General features: G+C 52.1%; 2 protein-coding genes across 9 annotated transcripts; both read right to left on the minus strand.

Moving 5' to 3' along the window:
- Positions 1 to 1,941: 1,941 nt before the first annotated feature.
- On the minus strand, positions 1,942 to 5,285 carry STOML2 (stomatin like 2). 2 transcript variants are annotated; one of them, XM_047701003.1, is made up of 10 exons: positions 5,128 to 5,285; positions 4,749 to 4,886; positions 4,191 to 4,290; positions 3,994 to 4,052; positions 3,801 to 3,902; positions 3,517 to 3,651; positions 3,219 to 3,363; positions 3,020 to 3,099; positions 2,631 to 2,759; positions 1,942 to 2,222 (listed from the first exon to the last, which is right to left on the minus strand). In XM_047701003.1, exons 1-10 carry the CDS (start codon positions 5,170 to 5,172, stop codon positions 2,085 to 2,087), a joined length of 1,071 nt encoding a protein of 356 aa, XP_047556959.1. In that variant the 5' UTR covers positions 5,173 to 5,285; the 3' UTR covers positions 1,942 to 2,084. The 2 variants fall into 2 exon arrangements, with proteins under 2 accessions (XP_047556959.1, XP_047556960.1); XM_047701004.1 differs by lacking the exon at positions 5,128 to 5,285 and having other exon boundaries at positions 4,191 to 4,351.
- Positions 5,286 to 6,209: 924 nt separating this feature from the next.
- Positions 6,210 to 18,201, minus strand: ATOSB (atos homolog B). Of its 7 annotated transcripts, XM_047698646.1 has the most exons (10): positions 13,177 to 13,463; positions 10,172 to 10,315; positions 9,247 to 9,913; positions 8,945 to 9,132; positions 8,723 to 8,781; positions 8,427 to 8,532; positions 8,142 to 8,300; positions 7,886 to 7,954; positions 7,626 to 7,801; positions 6,210 to 7,485 (listed from the first exon to the last, which is right to left on the minus strand). In XM_047698646.1, exons 3-10 carry the CDS (start codon positions 9,836 to 9,838, stop codon positions 7,332 to 7,334), a joined length of 1,503 nt encoding a protein of 500 aa, XP_047554602.1. In that variant the 5' UTR covers positions 9,839 to 9,913; positions 10,172 to 10,315; positions 13,177 to 13,463; the 3' UTR covers positions 6,210 to 7,331. The 7 variants fall into 7 exon arrangements, with proteins under 7 accessions (XP_047554602.1, XP_047554600.1, XP_047554599.1 ...); XM_047698644.1 differs by lacking the exon at positions 13,177 to 13,463 and adding an exon at positions 18,079 to 18,201 and having other exon boundaries at positions 8,945 to 9,913; XM_047698643.1 differs by lacking the exon at positions 13,177 to 13,463 and adding an exon at positions 18,052 to 18,149 and having other exon boundaries at positions 8,945 to 9,913.
- Between the last annotated feature and the right edge of the window lie 869 nt (positions 18,202 to 19,070).

The following is a 19,070-nucleotide window of genomic DNA, read 5'->3' on the forward strand; positions in this document are numbered from 1 at the left end:
GGAGCCTGCTTCTCTCTCTCTCTCTCTCTCTCCCCGCCTGCCTGCCTCTCTGTCTACTTGTGATCTCTCTCTGTCAAATAAAAAAAAAAAAAAAAAAAAAAACAAAACTTATTGAGGGATATCTGACTGGCTCAAGTGGGTAGAGCGTGTGACTTGATCTGGCAATTTTAAGTTGGGGTCCCAAGTTGGGTATAAACATTACTTAAAAATTAAATGTTATGGGGCGCCTGGGTGGCTCAGGGGGTTAAGCCTCTGCCTTCGGCTCAGGTCATGATCTCAGGGTCCTGGGATCAAGCCCCGAATCAGGCTCTCTGCTCTGGAGGGAGACTGCTTCCTCCTCTCTCTCTCTCTCTGCCTGCCTCTCTGCTTATTTGTTACCTCTCTCTGCCAAATAAATAAATAAAATCTTTTTTAAAAAATTAAATGTTATAAATAAAATAAAAATAAAATCTTAAAAGAAAAAAACCTTAAACTCATTGAGAGCCTGGAATTTAGTTCTTCATTATTATATATCCTTAGTGCCTGGCATGTATTTTGAGGTTCAATAGTTATCAAATGGTTAAATGAGTAACTTCTAATTCAGACATATGTTGAAAAATGTCATCCCTTCACCTCCATCCTGATAGGTCCTTACTTCAGTTCAGGCCTCATCATCCCTTCCAGGATTGTTGAGGCCGCCTTCCTACTGTCTTTCTGCCTCCCATCTCTTCTTCAAATACCCTGTCCACATTGCACCAGGTCAGTTGTATCTAAAACACTAATACGACTACCTTAATCTTCCTAAAAGAATTCAGGAAGGGAAAAAAGAAAACCTTCATGGCTCCCTCCCCAGCCTAAGGCTGAAGTCCAAATTCTTTGTATTCTATCTCCTTGTGCTGTGGACCTTGTCATACAGTTACACACCCTAACATCCCACCCCTCACCCTTCGCAAACTCTGAATGTTCCAACTTCTCTGGAACTGTGGGCCTCTGCATATTCCCAAGCCCTAGCCTGGTGAAGGCATTAATTTTTCCAGCCTGAGCTCAATGGCAGAGTTGGCAGCCTTGTTGCCCACACCAGAACCTTCTTCCATCCTAGCACTTATCACTTTGTATCTATTTCCTTGTCTGTCTTCCCTGCCCAACCTGAGTCTGTGAAAGCAAGAACCACTGGGTGGGTCTAAAATGCTTTTGTAACCTACGTCTAGGACTGAAGTTGGCCTATGGTAGACATCATGAAATTTTTGAAGGAATAAGTATCTTCAGTTCCTGAAAACTCTTTAAGCATTCAGCAGGGCTGTCCTGCCGGCATAGTTCTGCCTCCCATAAAAAAAAATCCCCCCAGGGGTACCTGCTGGATGGGTCAGTTGGTGGAGCAGAGGAATCCAGCATGTGAAATACTTTTTTTTTTTTTAAAAGGTTTTCTTTATTTGAGAGAGCTTAGGAGAGCACACATATGCATGCAAGCAAGGGCAGGGACAGAAGGAGAGGGATAACTGGACTCCCCGCTGAGCAGGGAACCCAATACAGGGCTGGATCCCAGGACCCTGGGATCATGAACTGAGCTGAAGGCAGACATTTGAAGGACTAAGTAACACAGGTGCCCCAAGCAGGTGACTTTTTATCTTGGGGGTGTGAGTTCTAGTCCCACATTGGGTATAGAGTTTACTTAAAACAAAATGAAACCAATCCCCCCAAAACCCTGCTCAAATTCACATCCCATAGTTAGCAGGAGGAGGAACTACACTCCCCAGCTGGCAGTTTAGTAGACCTGTGGCTTAATCCTTCCACCCTATCCCAAGCTTCTCCTGAAGATAGAAAGGATGATTTTATTTACACGTTCATTCTTACTCGTGGAGGAATCAGCTTCCTAGACCTGAGAGGCCTGGAGGATGGAAGCGGACATCCACAGAAAACAATGGTGATTTTTTCCCAACCTCATTCCCCAATCAAAGAAGACAGTTTCTGGTTTGCCACTGGCAAGTTTATTACATGATTAAAGTTCAAATAAAAAAATAATAACAAAATCTTGGCAGGGAAGCTAGAGCCAGAGTCTGGGAGTACTGTTTCCCTGTCCCCAGCCTCCCTGGCCAAGCCCAGCTCCATTAACTTAGTTTGACTCGATCAAATTCCTCATCAAGACTTCCATCTGTGCCCTGGACACCTCTGCTGCTCCCGCTGGAGACTGAGTCCTGGGCCCCTGGCGCTGGGGCTTTGGTGAGGGCCCCATATACACCCATGGCCTAAGAAGAGGGACAAAGAGAGAGCCATGAGGACACATGAGAGAAGGCACAGCCCAACCCACCAATGACTAAAAAGAAAGGGGGGCTGGGCCCAGTATGGTTGTTTTTCCTTTCTCTCTCTCAAGCCTCAAACTTTTGAGCTGATTCTAAGAATCTTATAAGCTGTCAAAACAGGGTCACCCTCAAAATACTGGTGTAGGTATCTCCCAAAAAAGGAGATGTCTCAAGAGCTCCCCTATCTACAGGGGTAAGGAGTGTTTCATTTTTAGAGATTTATTCTCTATAGAGGCTAACAGGAGGTCTAGGTCTCATGGAACTCCAAAAGCCTCCATGGTGTGTAAGTTGTGATGGTGGTGGTGGGGTCTCAGTTTCTGGCATTGGTGTGCTGGGTCCTCGGGGCACTCTAACCTGAGCCACCATACTGGTGACATCGCCAGGGTTGGAGGGCAGCAGAATAGTGTTGGAGTCCTTAGCCAGTTTGGAGAAAGCACTGACATACTGCTCAGCCACAGTCAGTGAGGCTGCTGCATCTCCATTCTGTGGCCATAGAAGGGAAAAAAACACAGATCACAGACTTGGACAAGGGGTTGGGGACAGAGGGTACATAGAGGGAAGGGGAGAAAAAAGAAGTCGGATTCCTGAAAAAAGGATCAGATCACAATGCAGATCACAATACAAGAGATCATGTAATCTGGCTCAATGGAACCCACAAAGGCAGGAACTTCTCCCAAGGGTAGATGAGAAAACCTCTTCCAGTGTCAATTCCTGTCCCCGACTCCCACCCTGGGGCCTCTTACATGTTGTGTCAGAGCTGCAGCCAGGATCCGAATAGCTTCAGCCTTAGCCTTGGCCTTGGCCAGAACTGCACTGGCCTCTCCTGGAAGAAAAGAGACAAAGCTTTACTCATGAGGTCAGCGTACGTCAATGCTCCTGTCACAGCACCAACCCTCAAAGATCCACACCCTGCTCCTCCCTCAGCCTCTACCCTCTGCGGACCTGCTGCCTGATTTATTTGTTCAGCCTTTTCCGCCTCGGAGGCCAGGATCTGTGCCTGCTTCTTTCCCTCTGCCACGTTGATGGCTGACTCTCGGGTCCCCTCAGACTCTAGAACTGTGGCCCGTTTCCGCCTCTCTGCCTCCACCTAGAAGCCCCCAACAAGCCCCATCAAAAAGAAGCCAGAATAAACTCTTACAGAGACCTGTAATTGTACCCATCATGATAGGGAAGGGAGTCCAGGTACTCATGAGACTGGAGCATCCTGAACTCCTCTTCCCCATCCCTCCCTGGCCCCCACCTGCATCTGCATGGACTCTTTCACCCGGGGTGGCACGTGGATATCCTTGATCTCATAACGGAGGCAGCGAATGCCCCAGCAGTCAGCAGCCTGATTGATGGCATCCACAATGCTAGCATTCAGGGACTCCCGCTCCTGGAAAAAGAGGTATAAGTTCCATGGCTTCAACCCACTGATCAAGGGTCTAAGCTGAGAAGTGCCTCTGACTGATCTTGACCCCCAGAAAGAACTGAGAGTGAGAGGTATGTGTCTTTCAACACTAACTCTGGCTCAGATCCCCTTACCCGGAAGACTTTGTCCAGAGAGAGTTTGCCGAGCTCTGATCTCATGGTTGTCTGAGCTAGCTGTGTGACAGCATACTCAGGGTCCTCTACACCATAGCTTGCCTGAAAAGAGCATGGATAGTTTAAGAAGCCTGAGTGCAGGATTTTAGTGAGAAAAGCAACTCAGAAGCTGAATAAAGCAAGCAGGAGATACCTTGTAAGGGTCCATGATTCGCAGATAAAGGACTCCATCGATTTGCAGAGTTACATTGTCTACAGGTACAGGAGTGGGAGAGAAAAGGGGGAAAATGAGGCCTCCAATTTTCAGTCAACTCTTTCTCCTGAGCTCTGGATCTCCTGCAACCACATCCTAATGGCCTCAGAAAACCCGTGTCACCCTGCACCCCTCACCGAGAGTCACAGCCGACTGCTCAGGCACGTTGATGACAATTTCCTTGAGACTCTGCACATATCGGATCCGGTCTAACACAGGGATGAGGATGTTCAAGCCCTGGGAAGAGGAGTCATGGGTCCTCAGGATGAGGGTTGTAGGGTTGGGATTCAAGCTAGGCCTGGAGTGGGTATGGAATCAACATGTGGAACATTTCAAGTACAGCAGAAAGCTGGGGGTGTCAATGGTAGGGAAACCCAAGAGGATAGGAATACAAGGGGGCACAACTGAATGGAAGAGAGAATCAAGGGAATAGGCGCCAGCAGAGTAGCAGAGGGGTGGAGCTGAGAGAGTAGATAGGGGAGATACCCAAGAACGGGGTCTGTGGGATGCTAGAGCAAACAGGAAAAGATGGTAACATGGGTATGAAGTTCAGCAGCCTGGGGTCTGCTAGGTCTGGCTGGGGGAGTTGGAAGCCAAAGGTGGGGGCAGGCTCAAAGGAGATCCCACCCCATTCGCCCATGTCATGGGGGAATTCGCCATCCGGCTGGCCCTGAGTGGGCAGAAGAGGTTCTCACAGGCTCCAAGATCCGATGGAATCGGCCCATTCGCTCCACCACCCAGGCCTCCTGCTGCGGCACAAACAGTACCACGGTGTTTCGGGGCAATCCAGAGGAGGCGCGACGCGAAGCACGACCAGAAGCCTGTACGGAGCCCTAAAGAAAAGACAAGGATTTGCTGAGACCCCCAGCCGGCGGGGCACCCCGCCCCTCTCGGCGCCGGTCCAGGAGACATCTTCCTAAACCGCGACCCTAAAGGGTCCTCCGAGAGGAACTCACGTGGATACCATGACCTCTGACCCCAGTTCTCTGACCAAACTTAGAATCCCGCTTCTTCCCAGGTACGGACCCAGGTGCTCTCTGGCCCGACCTTTGGAGAAGGTTCCCCCGAACTCACCCTCAGCAAAAGGGCCCCAGTCCCCCGCGCCGCGCGCGCCAGCATTTCCCACGGCCGAAGGACCTCCGGAACCAACGAGACGAGGAGCAGAGAGGTCGCTCTAGAATCCCGGACCGGAGCCTTTCCTCCTATATTTCCACTCCCCAGACGTACTTCCGGCCGTCTGTCCCCCGCCCCCAACCTCAGCCAATCAGCATTATTCAGCTACAGTGTGTATCAAATTGTTTCCTTGGAGATGCAGGCCTTCTAGTGAAGGCCGGAGGGTGGAACTCGTTCTAGTTCTCGTTGATCAGTCCAAGATCCCGGACATGGTGACTATACAGGCTATTTTCCACATGCAGCTGGCCCAAGAACACCTCCCATCGAATTCTTTACCTCCATCGGAGACTCAGTTTACCCTTCTGAGCATATAAACGCTCCTGTCACCATAGCGACCAGGGGATTGGAGCTCTTTCCTACGGTTGCCATAGTGACATAGTCAGGTAGCCCAGCTGTGTTGTATCCAGCCCTCCCACTAGGGACTGACCCCATTCCCGTCGCCGTGGTGACTGGGCCTATCAATGCCTAGTGATTGGACTGAGATTTCCCCTTCCCCTCTTTTTGCAAAGCACCACAGCTTTTTCTACCTCTTTCGACCTCTTCCCAGTCAGTTTATCAGGCCTAGCACCCTTGCATAGCGCCCCACACAGCCCCTACATTCGGCCTTCTCTGGATCATGTCACTGGACACATCCCTGATGCTCGGTCACGTCTTTTAAGAGACCTCCATTAAATCACTCTCATTTTACATTTCGGGGCACATAAGTTCAAGAGGGGCTAAAATCAGTAACAAAAGAACCACTATAGGAATGCAGGTCTACATTCAGAGAGTTTAGCTTTTATGGACTGAATCTTCCCCACCACCCAACCCCATTTATCTGAAAAGAGCAAGACCAGATCCTGAGAATCTTTAGGACCTTGCCTAAGACTTCATGGCCTTAGGCCTCAGGTGTCCTCTTTGGAAAAATGGGCAGAGTCTGAGCTCCAGTTAGGCCCTCCATCCCCATTACCATAGACTCCCCAACAGAAAAAGTAAGGTTTAGCTCAAGTTTCCAAACAAGAATTTATTCTTTCTTTCTGTTTTTGTTTTTTTCTTGAAAAAAAGTACCAGGTACAATTTTTTCCTTTTTCCTTTTTGTTCAAGTTTCAAGCAATTGCTTGTTCCCCTCAGCCCAGCCCCAGGAGTTAGGGCTAAGGCTGGGTCAGAATCTGGTGTGGGTATTGGGGTAGTTGGGAATCACATGACTGGGAGTGAGGGGTGTCCCTCACCCCAGCTGAGGTAGGTGGGTCAGAGTCTGGCCAGATGAGAGGAGGCACCCCGGTCCTTGGCCCTGACTCTGCCCCCTGAACACCTTCCTCAGTCAGGACCCCAAAGCAAGGAGACACAGGCAAGAGGAGAGGGACAACTGGAATCTGGAGACTTAGATGAGGGGTGGTTAACCTGTGTGTGTGCATGCATGCAAGCTCTCTCTCACACACACCACACAAATACAAGCTTGCATGTGCGCACATACATGCACACACTCACACACATGCACACACACACAGCTGGCTTTCAGAGAGGGGTCAGAGGGTAGGGGAAGTGAAAGGTATAAAATAGGGCACGGGAAGCTGAGTCTTTGGCTAGTGACTCAGTCCTTCTGGGATAACCTCTCTGCTGTCAGCTGAGGAAAAAGAGTTCTTCCCTAACCCCCACATCAGCTTCTTCAACTCCTGAGCTTGGAGCAATATCTGAGAGTGGGAATGGAGGAGGGGCAATGCCAATTACCAGGTTTGGGAGGTTACCAAGGCAATCCAATTTGAATAAATTATAAATTAAAAATAAATAAAATAATAAGTGGCCCCTGCCCAGGACAGGGAGGCAACGCTGGCATAACTTGCCTGGGAACTTGGGATAACCTTGGGATAGCTCTGGCGTCTCCCCACTACCTAAGCTGGCCTGGGAAATCCAAGGGGGTGGGGAGGCACGTGGAGTACCCAAAGTAGAGCAGAGTGTGGTAAGGATCGGAAGCCTTAAATACCCAAATAATCAATTTGGGCATGAGCATGGTGAGGGCTTTAATTCAAGCCTGAAGGATCTTTTGCCACCTTTCCACGTATTTGCTCTGTTCGGGATGGAGCAGGATGGGCTGGTACTTGGCCTCCATGGGTTCAGGGCACTGACAATCAGGGCAAAGGTGAATAACGTGGGTTGTGAGGGGACTCAGTCACTGCCTGCAGTTCGTAGGGGAGCCCTGTGTCCAGTTCCAGGCTCCGGCGTGAAAAAAGCAGGCGGATGTCTCCATGCAGGCTTAAGCGGCCTGAGCGGGAGCTCCGGAACCTGGGGGAGGACAGGGTGATCAAAGAAAGGATCCAGACAGTTTAGAGGCCAGGAGAGATCCTATTCAGAGAAGAGAAAACCCGGGGTGGGGAAAATTCTTTCCCTGGGCCTTCCCAACCACCCCTGGGCACTGTCCTAACCTGAGGTGCAGCAAGTAGCAGAGGAGGCGGCAGGTGGGGCTAGCATTTCCCTCCTCACCCACAGGCACCAAAAAGAGGCGATGGCGCAGGAAGGTCATATGGGCAGCAGGCATGTCCGAGAAGTCAAAAGTCACAAGGAACATCTTCACCACAGTCTGGTTGGGGTTAAATAAGGTCTGGGGGCAGGACAGAACAAAGTTCGTAGGGTCTAGGGGCTGTTTTCCTCTCCCTACTCTCCCTCCTCCTCAGGGAAAACTTACCACTTGGATGGTGCCCACCTTGGGCACGCTGTAACCCTTCCTCCCCAGGGGGTTCAGGTCCACGACACCCTAGAAAGGCCATGGAGCCATCAGCTAAGGTGGGGTCTCATCCATCTCCATAATCTTTCACTCTGGGCCTGGCCCTCGCCCCACACAAGAGTTCTCCCCACCGGGCCCTGAACACCTAAAGAATTCCTTCTGCCACCAACCCCTCATCCTCCTCACAAGCTAACTTAGAGTTGAGGTCAGATCATACCAGGAAGGGGGCCGGGGCATTTTGCTCAGAAACATCAAAGAAGGTGACAGTGACAGGCAGCGTGACATGCTGGGGGCAATAGGATCCACTAGCTCCAATCTCTGCCGTGAAGCCCTCAATGTGGCCAGATGGTGCAAAGCGTCCTCGCAGCAATGATTCCTGGGGTGGAGATGGGGAAAGCATATTAGGAGACAGACACCAGCTGTTTTCCTTACCCATTCAAGCCACATTCCACCATCTCACTTCCCCCAAAGCCCCCCAATCACAGAATCCAAGGGGAACTACCTCAAAGTTGCCCAGCAGGGTACGGCTGACGGCAGGGGTAGGAACAAGGGAGGCACTGGGGGGGCTCAGCAGGCCTGGCCCCTTCCGGAGGCTTCGAAGGGAGCTCCTGGTAGGGGAGGGGACACACAGTGTGTTGGCTTAAAGCATTCTGCTATGCTTACTCATGTCCTTGGGTTCACCTTTTGCCACTATCTAGGGCTCCTGCCCTGGGGTCCCCTACCCTGGGGTTGGAAAAAGGATTACAGACTTTTGCCCCATTTGCAGGGACAGAGCAGGGGGAGAAGCTGATCACTCACAGCTTCAGGCGACGGGCACCTTTCAGCCTCCGCCCCATGGGACTGCAGTCTGTTGGGTCCTATGGAGAGGAAAGATTACAAAAAGAGATCGGGTGGAGGCCAAGTATGTTTGTAAGCAGGAACTCATTACAAGCTCTCATAGGAACATCCCCCACCCCTAGTCTTCACCTTTTCCCATACATGTATCTACTTAAGAGTAGACCATCTCCTCTCCTGGCTTACCAGCACAGGCTCCTTGGGCCCAGGCAGCAGATGGCTCCAGAAGGGTGTGGCTTTGGCATCAGAACTGTTGGCAGCAGGAGGGTGGCCCAGGGTTCCCCGGCGCCTCCGAGGGGCTGGCCCCTCATCCTCAGAGCTGACATCCAGGGCTTCTCCAGCAGGAAGCAGCCTTCGCTTGGTGGGGCAGGGGCCTGGAGGTCCAGGGCCAGGGGGTGTGTGCTCGGGACTATGCCCATTGGCAGTGCCAGGGGACTCCCTAGGCCAAGGGCTGCCCCCGTTGCCCACCCCAGCCACTGGGCTCTTACCCCCTATTTGTGCAAGACTGTGCAAATCAGTGTCAAATGTGTGCAGCTGGCCCAGAGGGGCTGGCCCTGGAGACTCCCCCAGGGACCCCTGTCTCCCTGGATCTGGGGAAGCCCAGTCTCTGGTGTGCAAACTGTTGCAGGAAGCATTTGATGGGGAACAGGGGGGACTTTGGGCCCCTGAAGTCCAAGGTGAGGTGGAGCTAGTTCCCTGTTCCACAACACAGAGGCCATGATGGCAGAAATGCTGGCTGGTCACACCCAGTCCCAGCCCCAGTCCCTCTGGGCCTAGTAGCCTCACAGTAGATGGTTCTTCAGGGGGTAGTCCCTCTCTGGCCCCCAGCCCAGGACCTCTCTTCAGCTCCCTGGGAACCTCAGTGGGTGGGGCTGGCCGTTTGAGGGCCCTATGAGGCTCGGAGGCACCAGCTGGAGGGGAAAAGATGGATACCTGGTAGACCCTGGGGGATGTCACCCCCCCTGCTGGGCTGTAGCCCATGAGCAGGCCACCCTGGAGGGCCCCCTGCCTGACTGCAGGCTGCGAAGGGCCAGCCTCTGGTTCTGAGGATGGAGACGGCTCCGCCTGCACGTGGCGCATGAAGCCCCCCTTGGGTCAGGGGGGCCCCCCCACACAGCCTTTATGCTGGGCCTGGGCTGGGAGGCCTGGGGACATCTGTGCAAGAGAAGAGAAGAAAAGACCATCAGAGGAATCAATGAGTCTTCTCCCTTCCACCTGAGTTTCAGATCCTCCCCCAGCCTGAAGAGATGACCTTGTGGGGTTCCTGGGGGTGGAGGTGTCCAAATCCCCAGAAAAATTAATAGAATATTGATCCCATTAATAATAGACCAGTGCGAGAACTTCTAAGAGGGTAACATGTTTAGCTCAGGTTTCTTACTGGAACTGCTTCCCCTCCCTTTCCCTAGCACTCACCCCGATGAAGAGGCCTTAAGCCTAGATGTGTGTTCCCTCTTCCTGACTGATGCCTTGCTCTCCTAGCTTGCAGTCTGGTCCATTCCCGCTGCACTGGCAAGGTGACTGCCACCATTCCGTGCAGCTCCTGGGCTCAGCCGGACCCTGAGGAAAGAAGAGCAGACATAAGCCAGAATGCCTGGAGCCAATGGTAAGGCTCCTCTCCAATTGTGAGCTCCCAGAGTACCCTCCAGGATATCCTTCTCCCATATGAAAAGCTCTTCAGAAACAGAAGGAGCAGTCTTGGGATCCAGAGCCCAGAGGGCAGAGCTGGGCTACCTAAGGAGTCAGAGAGAGGCAGGTCTCCATTCAGTGGAGTAAGGATTTGAGAAGTAAGCTGTGGCAGGATGACCACTTATCAGGGCCACCAGCAAAGAGATTTCTGCCCTGAACTTTAGCGGGGGGGATGTAATATCCAGGATCCAAGAGATCATGCCACCTGAGAGTTGGTCAGGGCCAACAATGAAAGAATGAATTCTTCCATTCAGCCCTCCTAGTCCAGGCCACTGAGTTGTGTAACTCCTTCCCATAAGTCTATCTCCAAAGGGACAGTGCTACCCCAAAGCCCTAAGGGCAGAGATCTTGCAGAAACTCGTATCCCCTGAGCACTCCTCAGAGGTACAAACCTCAGGTCAGCTCAAAGGTGGCCCTTCGAAAGTAAAACTCCCAATTGCCTCCAGCAGTCTATCCCTTTAATAGGAGGCAACAAGTCTAATCAAAAACAAGTGGAGGGGGAGTGGAGGAGGCACTGCCAGAAGGCACTTTTCAGGACCTACCCTCCCCCTAGGCCCTGCAAACTAGAGATAAGGCAGGGGCAGTCAGACAGCTGGAAGCAACTAAGACTACCTCCTCGCTTTGCCACAACATGATCCACAAACAAAAATGCAAACCACTATTTTTCTGCCAGGGCACAAGATGGTCTCTACTGACTGGTTCATCCCCAGGATCCCATACTAGGTGAGGGGAATGTCAAATTGAAGGCCATCTTCCTTTATGTAAGGAAATATTGCCTCCAGGATCAAGCTTCTCCTTTGTGCAGTAGCCTGTGCTGACTGCCATCCACAATATCTCTTCCCCTTCAAAGAATATCCCCTGTATGCCTACCTAAGTCCTGTCCTTACTCCTTGGCTAGCCCAAACGCCATTCCCTCCAGAAAGCCTACTCTGGCCACCCTAAGCCATAAATCTCTCTCTCTCCTCTCTGGACTCCACCTAAATCAGTGTCATTATCTTCTGTAATCCAGTGACAGTTGTGCTTGCTCTTGTAGGTAAGAAATCTCTTAGACAGGAGTGCCTAGGTTGCCCAGTCAGTTAAGCATCTGACTCTCGGTTTTGGCTCAGGTGATCTCAGTGGCATGAGATGAAGACCCGTGCTGGCTCCACACTCAGTGTAAAATCTGCTGGAAATTCTCTCTCCCTCTTCTCTGCCCCTCACACTTGTGCTCTCTAAATCTCTAAAATATATAAATAAATCTGAAAGGAAGGACAGATGGAAGGAAGGAAGGGAAGGGGGAAGAAAGGAAAAAAGAAAGAATTCTCCTAGACAGACTATGGGGTTCTTTAGGATAGGTTTGTGTTCTGTTCCTCCACCAAACTTCAAGTATAGGGCTTAAGCACATAGCAGGGCTCAAAAAAGTAGAATGGAAGCCCCAGAGATCTCGGCAGTGCAATCGGTCCTGGCAGTGCAGAGAAAAACTCCCCGAATGAGAGAAGCAGAGAGATATTTCTTGTATAGAGAGAGGCAGCAACGAGAGAGGTGGAAGTGGAGGGCAGGGAGAAAGGGAAAGAGAGTTGTACCCCAGAGACTGAAAAGATTTCCTATACCAAGTTCCTATCATTGCCTCTAACACTACCCTATTTCACCACATTCTCATTAGAAGTAAGACCCCTAAGAAAATTCTGGTTTTCTGTGGTGGTTGGGGTATCTGGAAAGGGCAGAACTCCAATGACAACACTGTCAGTGGCACAACATGTATTCATCTCTACCCCTCCTTTTCTCTACCCAAACCATACAGATTCAGAAACCGCCTTTTCTATAACACTCCACCCCCTGGTCATCCAACTTGGCCTCTTGAGTCCTTGCCCTGGGAAAGCCAGGTGATGACATGATGCCCTACTTGACCCCAGCATGCCTGGCATCTGCTTATTTTCCCAGAGCCCTCTCAGTTCCTGCTTTGTCAATGAGAAGCTCTAAGACTCACTTCCCTGCTACCCAGCCTGTCTGGCTCTAGATCATGGCTTCAAGCTGACTCATGGGGCAGGACTGTGGAGGAGGGGGGCAGAGTAGGCCAAACCTCACTCTGTGCAGGGGGTGGGCAGCAGCTGGCGTCAAACAGCTGTGCCAGGCTGTGGCTGGCAAGGACTACAGTTCCCAACATGCCCAGGGAGCAAGGCCAGCAAAAACAACAAGTCCCAGAATACCATGGGTTCTGTACCTCAGACACCTGCTAGGCCTGGGAGGTGGGGTAGGTGGGTGTTGGTATAGATATAAGCTCCAGGCTCACTCTCCCCTTCCTTTCAGTACTAAAGATACCCATTTCTACACTGATCAAAGAGGGTGACAGGAAGGAGAATTCCTCTCCATGTGCTTTCTACCCTCATCCAGTTGAGAGAGAACAGCCAGCTGCTCTGCATTTTTTCCCTATACGTGTCCACACACGCTAGGGGGGCTACTCCCATGGACCACCACTGTGATTACAAAAGTCAAGCTCTGCTCTCTCATCAGCCCCTTGACGGCTGGCCTAAAACCCTCTACCTTCAGTGGAGAGGGAGCAGATGTCAGCACCTCCTCCAAATTAAGCCCGGCCAACTCACCCCTTTTCCTGGACTCCTTGTTCTGGACTATTCCCCCACCCCTGCTTAGTCTCCCAGGTCCATTTTCACCCCTCTCCTCCCCAGACCCTGGGACAGGCCCCATTCCCTAGTGGAGCTTCGGAGATTTGCTCTTCCCCTCTAGCACACACTCACCCCGCTCTTAAATTGGCTCCGCCGCGGCGGCCGCTGCTCCGGGCCCTTCCGTCCCGTCCCGGTCCCTCCCCTCGAATCCCGGGTCCTCCCCGCCACGGGCCCCCAACCCAGACAAAGGGTGGCTCAGGCAGAGCTCTGCTCTGCTAGGCTGTTCTCTGCTCAGCTTCGTGTGCAACACTAGCGGGCTCTGGAGCCCGCAGCCCCCCAGCCACTGCCGCACCCCTCCCAGCGACTGTCCCTCCCGGTGGCCGCCCCGGCTCCGCGCTGCCGACTCCGCTGCCCCTCTGACTCACAGGCCATTTCCTACCAGCTGATGGGGCCGCCCGCCCCGCCCAATGCCCCAACACCCCCGCCGCGGCGAACGCGGCCGCCACGCCCCCTAAGGCCACGCCCTCCATGGGCAGCGATCATGCTGATTGGCCCATAGGAGTCCAGCCTCTCCACGACCTCAAGTGTGAGGCACGCCCCCTTCAAGAGACGCACGCCCATTGGTCCACAAGGGGGCAGGCCTACCCGGGACCACCCCGCCCATCTCCTTAACCCCTCATCTGCCGGAATCCAAAGGCGCGCCCTCCCCTTCCATTTAACCCTTTCAAAGGCTTGGGCCTCCCACTTCTCACCTCCACCCTACCTCTTCCGACGGTGTTTAATAGGACGCCCTAGGGCTTTCATAGACAAGTTCAGCAATCTCCAAAGTCGGCCTGCTCTTCCCACACCAAACCCCAAATATCCCCACTCCCACTCATCTCTCCCTTCCTTGCAAACCAGAGCTTCAGAGACCAGAGGACTGCTGAAGTCTAGAAAGCATCCCTCATGCCAGAACAGATGAAATAGTCCAGCAGTGGGACCTTGTGTCCTTCCACTGAGAAATGGTATTCTTCCTTTTCTTACTCTATATTGATGTTCTTTTGCCTTCATGAGAGTGACCCCAAGGACTCCTGAGATAGGGATACATTTTAATTCAGGGACCTACACATCCTTTTTTGTGTCTCTGAACTACCATTCTGAGACCAGACTGCTTTGTCCTTTCTACCAGTACTCTCTCTTTATAAGAGACAGAGCACCCAGGGGAAGTGAGATAGTAAGGCTTTTGCCATTAGTGTGGTGAGATGTGCCAAACTCTTCTGATGGAGCTCACTTCCATGACTCACAGCTCCTCTGAAACTCCCTATCCTCCCCCTGAGTCACTGGGCTCCAGGCTCAGGCCAGAATCAGCCAAATTAAGTGGCAGCAGAATCAGCATTCTTAATTCTTGTCCTTCTACCCTTTAAATGACCAGGAGGGGAACCTCTGCATGGATGGGGCATTAAAAGATACTTTTTAGAGGGGCTGCTTTAGGGGCAAGCTAAGAATATATGTAGCCCTGACAATCTTCCCGTCTGCACTTGTTGATAAGTCAGTTTCCAAACTTAAGAAGCTTTTTGTTTCAGTCTTCCACAGAAGCAAGCAAACACCAGAATCAAAAGAGGGAAGACTCATGGCATCATCTCAGAGGAGTATGCAACTCTTGATCTTGGAGTGGGAAGTTCAAACCCCATGTTGGGTGTAGGGATTACTTACAAATAAAATCTTAAAACAATAACAACACAAAACAAAGAGGGAAGACTCAAACTGATGCCTGGAGAACTGGCATCAGCGAGGGTAGACTCTCTGGTTGTGCCTCCAGAAGAGGGGAAGTCCATTCTTCCATAGTTCAGAGCCCAAAGAAGGCCCAACATCCTTGTTTCTACCTTGCCTGTGCTGTAGGCCCCAAGGGCCCAGAGGTTGTCAGTGTGCAGTAAAGAAAGGCTCCCCTCCCCCTACTTCCTCCTTCAGCCTTAGACTTAGGAAGAAAAACTAAGTAACCCTTCTCTCTGGCCCTCTCTCCTCACCTCAGACCAGGAGAAAAACCCTGAAAAAGAACCCAGTTCCGGTGGACTCACTTCTTCATTGGTTCTCTAATAGTAAGGAACAGGATTCAGGAAATTTTCAAAATCCTGAACAAAATGGCAGAGTACCAAAGAAAGAACCTGCCTGCCTTAGTAAAAGCTTACTGGGAAGACAAACAGACACAGAACACTACAGGAAATTAATAGTCCCTTGGTGATGCCACAGAACAGGCAGTAAGTTCTGTTTTACTGCCACTAACATAGGCTAAGGCCTTAGTTACTTGCAAAGGTCAGGGGGCAACATTTCAGCGGGAAGGATCAAAGATGTTCTAGGCCTCTCTGTACCCTAGGAAAACAGCATGGTACAATCAAGAGGCCCTACCTAGCTGTCCCAAACTCTTACCCTGCTTTATTTTTTCATAGCAGTTATCACCGCATGGCCTCTCTCTGCCTCACACACTCACGCGCATTTCTTTCTCCCCCTATTAGAATGGAAGCTCTATGAGAGCAGCAATGTTGTTTTGTTCATACCAGTATTCCCAGAATCAACATCATTGCCTGGCACATAATAGCCACTCAATAAACATTGGCTGAAAGAAATGATGAGCCCTGGGCTGCGTGAACACAATCAGAAGGCCTGGATCCTAATTCCTGCTCTTTCACTGTGAGACCCAGAGAAAGTCAATCTCTTTGGCTGTAAATTTTCAACTCTGTAAGATGAGGAGTTTGTATAAATGATGGCCACTAAGGGCCTCTGCAACTCTGGCCTTATATTGCTATGTTTCTAATAGCGATTGTTCACTCAAATTCATTTTCAGAGGATGGACCCAAATGTCTGAATGCCCTCCCACTTTTATTGAAGCAGAGGCTATATATTCCAGCCTCAGCACAGCAAACTGATGCCCTTTCTCTTCATGCCCCACCCACTCAAACAAATGCCTCAGTCCTGAGGAAGCTGGAGTGTTTGCCCTAGTCCCGCCTCTCTGAGAGACGGTCTGGGAAGCTGTGTTGCCATAGCAATCAGCTCCTCCTCAAAAGGCTTCAGCCTGCCCTCCCTTACCCCACCCTACCCAAAGGCTTTGTCTGGCCTCAGCACCCCCTCCCTCCCTGGCCAGTCACAGCTAGAAGGAGGTTGGCTAGGGGCCCCTTTCAGTAACACTGTCACACACATTCAGCCACTGTGGGGAAGGCTGGCCTTTTTCACCCTCTCCCAGATAGCCCAGGGGCAAATAGAACTTTGGCACTGTATCAAGGCTCCTCAGGAAACCTGAGGGGCTCACTGGAGGTCTAAGCCCTTGTCTCCATTCTGACCATCAGCTTCCAAGCCAGGAGTGTGGGAGTCATTCTTTTTTCCTCTTCCAGCAAAGGTTGGAACCTCATATCCTTTCTGGAGTTCGGCCTGCCATAGTAGCCCATCTCTCAAAACATATATCCAAGACTCAGTAATTTTCAGCCTTCCCAAAGAAGCCCATTTTTTAGGTCCTAGGGTTCCCCACCCAGGAGAAGGAAAAGGGTGGGGAAAGTAAGTTTGTGGCAAGTGGTGAAAAAGTGGCAGCCAGTCACTTGTGGAGGCTGTTGGAAGAGATATTGGTAGGAGTGGGGTGGGGTCTGGGCCTTGCTCCTGGTAACTAGGGTCTGTGGCTGTTGAGCACAAAGTTCCGGGCAGGGCACAGCTCCTGGACGGGCAAGTCCCAGGCCAGGCCCCAGGGCGAGGAAGGAAGTGGGAAATGAGCACACCCAGAGCATAGGGCAGGGCAAAGTGGGGGAGGGGGAAGACAGGGACCAAGGCAAGCTTCTGGGAGGAACAGGAACTAGAGTGGGGGTTAACAGGAACACCAGCTGGGGGAAGAAACTCCAGTCTTACCCAGACAGATCCAAAGCCAACTGAGGAGACAATCACAGAAGACCTAGTAGCAAGTGGGGCCTGATCCTCCCTAAGAGTGGTGGGGTCTGATCCTCCCTAAGAGTGGTAGCCTGAAGGTGTTATTAGGAGCCAAGGAGCCAGGAGCACTAGGGACTGGCTTCTTTACCCCACCAATTCCATCATACCATTCCTAGAACACAGTACATAAGCCTCTTCCTGAGTCTCTACAAAGCCCCAGGACTTTCTCAAAGGACTAGTGGTTCTTCCCCCCTCAGTTGGGGCCTACAACCTCTTCCCCTCACACAGTGCCCACAACCCCATCCTTTCTTTCTGTGCATAGTCCCTCTGTCCCTCCGTTTCTCCCACACTCTGGACCACCAGCTCTTCTCCGTCATAGGGCACCTGCTTTCCCCAAAGCAACTTTAGATCCCCTCCCCCTCAAGTATAGCCAGCCTCCAACCCTCCACATCAGACAGCGACCTAGCCCCCTCACACTGTACCTCCAACCTCCGCAAAACACTCCGGTCTCTCCCCCACAAGGGCCCCTGGAGAATGCACCTGCTTACCCACATATTGAGCCCCCAAGTCCTCCCCCAACTCTGTCTTCCTTCCCCCCCCCACAGCAGTCCTCAGATTCTCTCCTTCTCTAACGTGCCCCTCACCTCCTGTTTGCCCAAGCGCACCCCCATCCTTGTCCCTCCTTCCACGCGCACCCCACCCCACACCTGTAGTTCCGTGAGTCCCGTTGCACCTGAGGAGGTAGTGGGTTGGGGCAGTTACAGAGAGGCCCTAGCAGCAGCCTCGGCCTGCAAACCTCACCCCTTCAGTCCGAGCCCCGCCCCCGCAACGCCCAGGCCCACCCCTCCCTTGTCCCACCTCCCACCTTCTCTGGGCTCGTCCCCTTTCCTAGTTTCTTTAATTCCTTTGGCTCCTCCCCTGTAACAAAGCTCCGCCCCAGGGCTCCGCCCCTTCTCTCCCCTGCGTCTCCCCAGGAACATCCGTCACTAGCCCCTTCCCTGATCCCCGCCCTCTTCTGGTTTCTCTGCCTTTCGCTGGGACCCGCCCCTCGGATTCCAGCCTGGCAGAATCCAGGCCAGGCCCTCTTCCACCCCGATCCCGGGCGGGTCTCAGAGACCCTCCTACCCCCGCCCCTTCGCCCGCCCGCCTCACCCGGGCGCTAGAGCTCCAGCCCGGATCCGCTGGCTCTGATTGGCGGCGGCGGCCCCAATGGATGGCGGGGGAGACAAAGTGATGGCTGCAGGTCGCCCGAGGTCCCACCCCGGCCACGTGCGGCTTCTGTGATGACAGGTCTAGAGGGGCGGGGCCTTGGCCCTCAGGGTGCGGGCCTTGGCTGACCGGATGGGACTGGGGGTGGGGGGGCGGGAGCTGGCATCAAAGCGCTAGCCTGAGGGTACCGAGCCTGACTGGGGCTCTCCCGGGCTTTCGCGTTAGTGTGAACTGCCTGCGGAACTTGAGCATTTTTCTGGGGACGTTTGGGTTAGCGCACGCATTTGCTTTAATGGGGGAGGTCTATGGGGTTTGCAAGGTACTGCAAGGAGTTTCAGGAGTCTGTAAAGACGGGAGAATCTGGTTGGTGGTGTCTCAAGTTTGTGAGGTTGAGCAAGTGTCTACAGCCTACCGCCGTACGGGAGAATCTGAGTTCTGGGAGATGGGCCGTAACAGCCAGATCTGTACCTGTGGAAGGTGGGTCAGAAAGGAATTCTGTGAATTTTAGAAGCCTAAGTGTTAATACGAAGTTAGAAGAGTCTGCAATCGCCGGAGAGAAGCAGGGCCCTTGCTTTGTACAAGTGTCAAATGACCTATGTGACAGTTACATATGTTCTGTAATTTAATTAGCGCTTGAGTCTTCTCTCCTATTTACACTCGCCCTACTAGTTCCCAAGATATAGCAGGGGGAAGTCCACGCTTACCAGATACCTGTAGATGGCAGCACAGGACCCTTGCAGAACTGAAGGGCTGAGAGCCCAGGGCCTATCGCGGCTCTCTATAGAGCTGGTGGTATAGACTGTCGGTCAAACCTGGTAAAGTTCTCTGAAAGTGGAAGATTCTTTAGGTTTCTGGGACTTTCTGTGAGTAGTTAACTTAAGATAATTTACTAAACACCAATTGTATGCAAAGAAAAAAAAGGGTTTTTTCTCTAT

Source organism: Lutra lutra, chromosome 13 (genome assembly GCF_902655055.1).
Source record: "Lutra lutra chromosome 13, mLutLut1.2, whole genome shotgun sequence".
NCBI lineage: Eukaryota > Metazoa > Chordata > Mammalia > Carnivora > Mustelidae > Lutra > Lutra lutra.